General features: G+C 47.9%; 1 protein-coding gene and 1 long non-coding RNA gene across 2 annotated transcripts in view; one reads left to right on the top strand and one right to left on the bottom strand.

The window, feature by feature from the left end:
* The window catches only part of Letm1 (leucine zipper and EF-hand containing transmembrane protein 1), a 39564-nt gene extending 36408 nt beyond the window's left edge, over positions 1–3156 (bottom strand). The window contains exon 1 of the mRNA XM_005319028.4: positions 2885–3156. Within this exon, the coding sequence (XP_005319085.1) occupies positions 2885–2963 (79 nt within the window). The 5' untranslated portion in view covers positions 2964–3156. The remainder of the gene's footprint in view (positions 1–2884) is intronic.
* A 124-nt stretch (positions 3157–3280) lies between these two features.
* On the top strand, positions 3281–5276 carry LOC144366566 (uncharacterized). The gene is made up of 2 exons (XR_013425622.1): positions 3281–3503; positions 5088–5276. It is a non-coding gene; the product is annotated as an uncharacterized LOC144366566 (long non-coding RNA).
* The last annotated feature ends 3568 nt before the right edge of the window (positions 5277–8844 follow it).

Consider the following 8844-nt stretch of genomic DNA (forward strand, 5'->3'; position numbering starts at 1 on the left):
CCAATAGGACTGAAGGGTAGCACTGTGAAATGCCATCTGGCCCAAACCTCCAGGCAGTGGGAGTGGCAGTAAGGACATCCACTTGTCATTTTATGTCATTACCAGGAGGCAAAACTCATGCTTCTATGGGAAGGGAATCTAATACCACCAAATGTCACATTTAGGACCTTAACCAGACTGGGGACAGTCTGGTTAATAAGTTGGGAGCTGGGGATGTTGTTCAATGGTAGAGTACTTGCTTAGTAAGTTGGAGTTGGGCTCACAAGTGTTTAGTCAGCACAATTCATAATGTAAAAGATATTAGCTACATTCTTACATGCATCAAGCCCTACAAGTTAAATATAAAAGTACAGGGTCATGAGCACGACTTCACAGCCCCTTCCTCTGTTAAGGTGCTGCACTTCCTCCCTGCCTGGCTACTCCTGTCCCACCAGAATTTGGCCCAGAATTCCCCACCTACCTAGCCCCAAGCTGATAGCCTAGGCAATGCTGCTTTAACAGTTTCAGTCCAACTTCCCCTGCCCTACCCAAACCCACTCTGAGGGCTATTCCAACTCTCCACAGAGACCCCTGGGGGAAAGGTCACCCAGGATGCCAGGACTCAGGAGCCCATGACCCTCAGCAAGGGTGTCCAGGCTGCCTACACTTTTGCCCACTACAAATGTGGGTCCCACAGCCCCCTCAGTTTTGGTAATTTGCACAGAACCCAGCTAAGTGCTTCCATCACTGTCACAGTGCATCACAAATGAGCGGCTAGAGGAAGAGGCATAGAGGTTCCTAAGCACATCAGGCTCCTTCACAGCCTCATTACACAGGCACAACTGGACTACACTACAAACCCAATCTCCATATCCTTCCCTTCCCTGGAGATTGAGACTAAAATTCCAACCCTCCAATCTCAGCCTCTTGCCAGCCCCACCTGCACTTTATACTTTGATCCAAGAAGAGACTTGTGAATAACAAAGCCACTACAGTCACACCCAGAAAATTCTGTCACTCCAAGAGCTTTAGGAGTTCAGTAACCAAGATCAGGCACAGACACCAAATATACATTTTTACTATACCACACTTTACTTCTCCTGGCCTCCAGAAGAATAAGCTCCCATGTCAGGATCCTGACCTCCTTCTCTTCAGAGGTTTCCCAGGGTCTCCTGGGACCTGCACTTTGAAGAGCACCAAGAACTCCTCCTGACCCCTCAGCCTGCTCCTCCATGGTCCTCCTGGGTTTAAATAACAGCACTGTGGGGCCTTGGGACTGGATACTTCTCTCCCACTAATCCTTCAGATGGACTTCAAACACAGCAACTTTCTCCCAAAGAAAGCAAGGAAAGGGGAAGGAGAGTACCAGACAAGCTCACCTTGGCCTGGGGATGAAGGTCAATATCAACAGTGATAATGAACAATGATAAATCATCTTGACAGTACAGAGGCTAGATAGGATGTGATGAGAATCACTTCATCTCTGTGCCCTACTCCTTCAAACCCATTATCCTCAGTTTAAGTATGGGAAAAACATTTTTTAAAAATTGATGAGAGAAGCATTCTACAATATATCTAACCAGTACTCCTCAAAACTATCAAGATGGGCTGGGGTTGTGGCTCAGTGGTGGAGCACTTGCCTAGCACATATGAGGCCCTGAGTTCGACCCTCAGCACCACATAAAAATAAATAATCAAAATAAAGGTACTGTGTCCATCTACAACTTAAAAAAAAAAAAAAAACTATCAAGGTCATGGAAAACAAGGGATGCCTAAGAAAGTGTCACAATCTAAAGAGCCCTGACTAAATGAATGTGTCCTGAATGGGTCCAGGAGCAGAGAGAATATCAGGATAAAATATGTACAGAATAAAGAAAAAGTACATAAAAGTGTGTGAATAAAGCATGGAAAAGAATAAAAATAATCTTAATATAGTATTGGCCTTAGCTCATTAGTTGTGACAGTGAACCACACTAACCGGGGTCTTAATAATGGCCTTCCAGGGGAATGTCACTTCAGGGCATTCAGGAACAGGCTTCCCACAGCCCAGCCCGGAGTCCCATTGGCTCTGAATTCCCTTATTGGTTCTGCAGCAAACCATCTGCCTGCAGTGTACAATACTAAAGAACATGTTCTTAATAAATAAAGAACAATAACTATATATTTATTCCAAAACAAAAATATTCTGTTCTGGAATAAAAGCACAACAAAATGAAAAAGAAAAAAAAACGAAAGAAAACATCTAATTTTTAAGCCATAAACATGCTATAGAAATGCGAAGAGGCAGAAGTACTTCATCAGCATCCTGAACACATCAACAGGTACAGACAACTCTGACAGCAGAGGCGGCGGGAACTGGGCAGCTCCTGCGGTCCTCCCCACCCGCCCTCGTTGCTAAAAATGACAAGAACCGTGCCTGTCCTGGTGCACTTGTAATCCACAAAACGTCCAGAACTGCATTTTCCCGGGTGTCTCACCCTCACTGGGTGCCTTTTACCTTTATGGCAACCTTACAAACAGGACACAAACGCAGAAGGCCGCTGAAGAGCCGCAGCACGGGCCGCCGCCCGCAGCCAGCCCGCGCCCCACCCGGGCAATGGCGGGCGGGCGGGTGGTGCCCGGGCCTGCGGGCTCCTGACTCCGCGACCACAGCGTGGCCACAGGGCACGCCGGTCCTCGAGAGTGGACGCCGCGCTTCTCCGCAGAGGGGGCACGGACACTTTTCCACGCCCCCTCGGGGACAGTGACCTGGAGCGACCCGGGCGACTAAGGTCAGAACGCCGCCGGGCGCCCCGTGGGCCGCACGCGGCGGGGAGGCGCCCACGCGGCCAGCCCCGCGCACGCGGCACCCGGACCCAAGCAGAGCCCTCGAGATCCCGCGCCTCGGCCCGGCCCGGGTGCTTACCCCGCGAGGCTGCGGCGCGGGGCGGCGGGAGGAGAGCTGGGCCCCGGCCGCGACAGCTTCTCAGCAAGATGGACGCCATGTGCCGGCCGAGACGGCCTCCTGCGGCAGCCACTTCCTCCTCCCCGACGGCCGCGTCTCCTCACCGTCCCGGCAGCGCCTGGGCCCGGCCCTCACGGACAGCCGACAGAGACAGTTGGCAGCTGTCAGCGGGCGCTCAGCTCAAGGACCCAGCACCAGCAGCCGCCATGTCCCGGCACAGACGTAGGGCGGGCGGGGCGGGGCGACGGGCAGCCGCTCCCATAGGCCCCGCGGACGCCGGACGCCAGACGCCGGCCAGGTGAGAGGCGGCCCTGAGCCGCTGACTACCGGCCCCGGCGTGCACCGCGGCGGCCCGCCCATCCCACCTTCGGACTGCAGATCCCGGCAAGCACCGCGCGCCGCGGGCACAGGGCATTCTGGTTCTCGTGGTCCCGCGGGACTCCCGGCGAGCAGTCTGCGCACGCGCAGTGGCTCTTTTGCGGCGGCATCCGCAAGCAAACCGGTATTTTAGCTGCCAGCCAGCTCGGCACTGTACGTCGCGTACGGCTTTTGGAACGCTGGGGAAGCGCTCGCTAGCGCCGTAAGCTCTCCAGGGGCAAGGAGCGGGACTGAGGCCACCCTTTTCTGTGGAGCGCCCAGGCCGCCCTCAGCTCCAGAATAGAGTGACCTCAGCCCCACCGTCCCCTTCTGTCCTTAAGTTGGGGGTGGATGGAGTGAAGCAGGCTGAGAAAAGGTGGGGACCCGCGGGATGTAGGCCTTGGCCACTTTGGCCCTCCCCAGCAGGCCCCTTCTAACAGGCCTGCACCCCAATCCAGGGACACCAGGCGCTTCCTTGGGATTTCCCTCACTCTGACCACTTCCCCTGCCTTTGCTCTCAGGCTCCCTGCAGAAGGCCTTACCCACCCTTTCCCTGCCCTCTCCATCTTTTTTTTTTTTTTAGAGAGAATTTTTTAGTATTTATTTTTTAGTTTTCGGGGGACACAGCATCTTTATTTTATTTTATTTATTATTTTTTTTGAGAATTTTAATATTTGTTTTTTAGATTTCGGCGGACACAACATCTTTTTTGTATGTGGTGCTGAGGATCGAACCCAGCACATCGCTTGAGCCACAGCCCAGCCCCTGCCCTCTCCAACTTGTTCATATGTATAAACTTAGGGCATGGTCCCTCCCTCTCTGCACTCTGGGTGTACAAGTGAGGAACTCCTGATCCCAGCCAGCTTCCTAGTCTTTGAGATGTTATTTGAGGCTCCCTCCCCTTCACCCACCTCTCCCAGCATAGCTCACTGGGAAAAAGTAGCCAGCCTAGTCCTTTTCCCCAAACCAGAACCTTAAGAGATGAGCCTGCGTGGGCCTGGAGGTCCCATCACCCCAGGGAGGAGATGGTACTATTTATTTCAGGGCACTTTGAGGATGGTCATACTAAGTGTAGCCATTTCAGTTTATAAATATATAAACAGGCTGAGGCTGTGGCTTAGTGACAGGGCACTTGCCTAGCATGTGTGAGGCACTGGGTTCAATCCTTAGCACCACATACAAAAGTAAAATAAAGGTATGCTATCCATCTACAACTATAAGAGAAAAAAAATTTAAATATAAAGAAGGTTTTTTGGGGGCTGGGGATGTGGCTCAAGCGATAGCGCGCTTGCCTAGTGTGCTTGCAGCCCGGGTTCGATCCTCAGCACCACATACAAACGAAGATGTTGTGTCTGCCGAGAACTAAGAAAATAAATAAATAAATGTTAAAATTCTCTAAAAAAAAAAAGAAGAAGAAGGTTTTTTGTTTGTTTGTTTGGTATAGGGTATTGAACCCAGGGGCAGTTAACCACTGAGTCACATCCCCAGTCCCTTTTTGTATTTTATTAGGGTCAGGGTCCTGCTGAATTGCTTAGGGCTTTGCTAAGTTACTGAGGCTGGCTTTGAACCTGTGATTCTCCTGCTTCAGCCTGTAAACCCCTAGGATTACAGGCATGTGCCACCGCACCTGGCTGCATTGTACACTCTTAACACCCGTGAAGGATGACCCTAACATGGCAGTCCAAGCTCAGAACCCTGCCCAGTCATTTGTTTTATCACCATGGACTTTTTGTGTTTGTATGTGAGCGCTGAGAATTGAACCCAGGGGTGCTTTACTATTGAGCTACATCCCAAACCTTTTTTTCAGACTGGGCCTCACCAAGTTCCTGAGGGCTTCATTAATTGTTAAGACTGACCTGGAGGGCTGGGGATGTGGCTCAAGCGGTAGCGGCTCGCCTGGCATGCGTGTGGCCCGGGTTTGATCCTCAGCACCACATACAAACAAAGATGTTGTGTCTGCCGAGAACTAAGAAAAAATAAATAAATGTTAAAATTCTCTCTCTCTCTCTGTCCCTCTCTTTCTCTCACTCTCTCTAAAAAAAAAAAAAAAAAAAAAAAAAAAAAAAAAAAAAAAAAAGACTGACCTGGAATTTGATGGTTCTCCTGCCTCAGCCTCCAGAGTTGCTGGGATCACAGGCTGAGCACCAGCTTACCTAACTTGATACCAAGGACTCTCCCACACTGTATGTGTCCTCCCAATGTTCCATGACCCTTGCTTAGTGTTTACACTGAGAAATCTGGTGGGATGTCCAGGGTAACACAGGCCCACTTAGGAAGGCATTAGGGAAGGGGCTCGGCATTTGGCTGGGGGATTTAGAATCAGGGTGCCACAGGAAGACAGCAGGGAAGGGCTGGGTGTGCTATCTTCAGGCCACACTTGGCTTCTTTTGGGTTTTGTTTTTGTAATTGTTTTTGTTTTTTGGTTCTGGAGCTCCACATTCCAGGCAAGTACTGTACTCCTGAACCATATCTCCAGTCCCTACACTTGGGTTCAGGGAAGGTAGAATTGGATTTGCCTCTATTGAGTTTGTATTGTGGTACTAGGAGTGAACCCAGGGGTTCTCTAACACTGACCTATATCCCCAGTCATTTTTATTTTATTGGTATCAGGATTGAACCCAGTAGCATTTAACCACTAAGCAACATCCCCAGCCTTTTTAATTTTTTTTTTTCTTTTTTGGTACCAGGGATTGAACTCAGGGGCACTCAACCACGGAGCCACATCACCAGCCTTATTTATTTATTTATTTAATTTTATTTAGAGACAGGGTCTCACTGAGTTGCCTAACGTCTCATCACTGCTGAGGCTGGCTTTGAACTCACTATTCTCCTGTCTCAGCCTCCTGAGCTGCTGGGATTACAAGCATGTACCATCACACCCAGCTCTTTTTAATTTTTATTTTGAGACAAGGTCTCACTATGTTGCTTAGGGCCTTGTTAAGTTGCAGAGGTTGGATTTGAACTTGTGATTCTCCTGCCACAGCCACTTGAACCGCTGGAATTACAGTCATGCACCATTCCACTCAGCTTATTTGTTTTGAGCAATGTCTCTAAATTGCTGAGGGTCTCACTGAGTGGCCCAGGCTGGCCTTGAATGTGGAATCGTCCTGCTTCAGCCTCCTGAGTAACTGGGATTACAGGTGTGCACCACCATGCCTGGCTCCCTAGTGGGGTTTTCCCAGGAAGTGTGATAAAGGGAGAGAGGATCAGTGGAGTCAAAGGTATATGCAAGAGAGAGACTGTAAGCCTTGTCTGGGAGACTTAAACTTGGGAAGGGAAGGACAAGAGGACACAGTGAAAGGTGGCATGATCACTGGCCTGTGGGCTGAAAGGGGATTTGGAGCCAGGTACCAAAGTGAGTGAGCTGAGGAAAGGGATACTTACCACTGAGTGGTGGATGGCTGCAGCTTACTGGTGCAGGCTGCAACTAGAAGCCCTGACCCTCCAGGAGAAGAGCCTAAGGCAGGATGAAGAGCCAGGTTGCCCTTCTCCAGGTACATGCAGTTGAAGGAAGCAGAGAGCTATCTCCAGCCCCTTCTTGTGCCATTGGAATGACCTCCATACAGCGGTGTCTCCAGGTTAGGGTGTGCATGGGATGGAGGTCCAGCCTGATTCCTCTCACAGACACACCTCCTATCCTTTCACCTAACACAATCCTGGTTTGATGGAAACAGCTCAGCTAAAACACTGTTCTCACCAGTCTCCTTTGAAATTAAATCCAGGACTTGGGATAAAGGTCTTTGAAGGGAGGGTGATCCATTTGATGTCTCTGCTTCTTCCTGCTTATGTACCATTGTGAGAAGAAAGGAACCTGGACTTCCTGCCTTGGGCTCACTCTATTTCATCGAGTTATCTGGAATGTCTTTGCACATGAAGCTGGACTTACTCCTAACAAATTGAAGGACAGATTCCTAGAATTTGGATCACTGGATCACAGCAAATGTGAATGTCTATTTTGTAAACTTTCAAAGTGTAACACACATGAAAAGTCAAAGTACTAAATAAACATTTTCCCATCATATACACACCCAGGCCATCTGTGCTTGGATCCAGGTGGAAGGCTGCCACTCTCCAGAAGCCTCAAGCACCCTCTAACCTCACATCCTCTCAAAAGTAAACTCTGACTATTGCTACCAGCAAACATCACTTTTGGCTTTTTAATTTTTTTTCCTTATATAAATGGAATCAGTGTAGAGTTTTTTATTTATTTATTTTTATATTAGTAATATATGGATTCTATGGGCATTTAGCCAATGAGCCACATCCCCAGCCTGTATCTTATTGTGGCACAGGGTCTCACTAATTTGCTTAGGACCTTGTTTAGGACCAGGCTTAGCAACTAAACAGGCATGACCTTGTTTAGTTGCTAAGCCTGGTTTTGAACACACGATCCTCCTGCTTCAGTCTCTCATGTCACTGGGATTACAGACATGTACCACTGTGCCTGGTGGCTTTTTTAAATTCACTTTTATGTCTCTCAAATTTATTAACTTTGTGAGTAATGGTAGTTTGTTATTTTTCATTGCTTTATAGTATCCTATTGTGTGAATTGAATATACCATAATTTGTTTGCTAGTACAATGGTTGACCGACTCTTGATTTTTGGTCATAATAAATAAAATTGATGGTACTTTTTTTTTTCAGTACTGGGGATTGAACCCAGGGGCACTCTACCACTGAGCTACATCCCAACCTTTTTAAAATTTTATTGTGAGACAGGGTCTTGCTAAGTTGTTGGCCCAAAGCCTGCAACCCTTTCCTGCCTCAGCCTCCTGGATTGCTGGAATTACAGGTGTGCATCACCACCCAACTAGTTGACATTAATATTCTTGTACGGAATTTCTGCTGAGTATGCATGGCTTCTAGGGCAATAGGATTGATGGGCAGAGGGCATGCTTAAGTTTTTATTATTTTTTTAATTTATTTTTTTAGGGTTGGAGATATGGCTCAAGTGGTAGTATGTTCACTTGGCATGCATGAGACACTGGGTTCGATTCTCAGCACAATAAAAGATAGTGTGTCCACCTAAAACTAAAAAATAAAATATTAAAAAAATTATTTTTTAGAAGTAGTTGGACACAATACCTTAATCTTGTTTATTTATTTTATGTGGTGCTGAAGATCGAACCCAGGGCCTTGCACATTCTAGATGAGTGCTCTACCACTGAGGCACAACCCCAGCCCCTTCAGTTTTACTTTTGACAGATGGTTTTCCACAGGTGCTGCTCAGTTCCCTGACACAGGCAGAGCAAGAGTGATGCAGTCATTCTACATTCCCACCCACAACTGGTTCTGAGATGATTGTGGTTCAAATCATTCTGGAGGATAGTGACATATTGTGGTTTCATTTTGTATTTCTTTAATGACTAAAGTGTTTTTCTTTTTAGCCATATTAAGGATTGAACCAGGCCTTACACATGCTAGGTAAGTGCTCTACTGTTGAGCTACAAACCCAGAATTTATGAATTTATTCATTCAATTATTAATTTATGGTGTTACTGGGAATTTGAACCCAGGAATGCTCTACCACTGAGTTATACCCCCAACCCTTTGTTATTTTGAGA

This window comes from Ictidomys tridecemlineatus, chromosome 9, assembly GCF_052094955.1.
Source record: "Ictidomys tridecemlineatus isolate mIctTri1 chromosome 9, mIctTri1.hap1, whole genome shotgun sequence".
NCBI classification, from domain to species: domain Eukaryota; kingdom Metazoa; phylum Chordata; class Mammalia; order Rodentia; family Sciuridae; genus Ictidomys; species Ictidomys tridecemlineatus.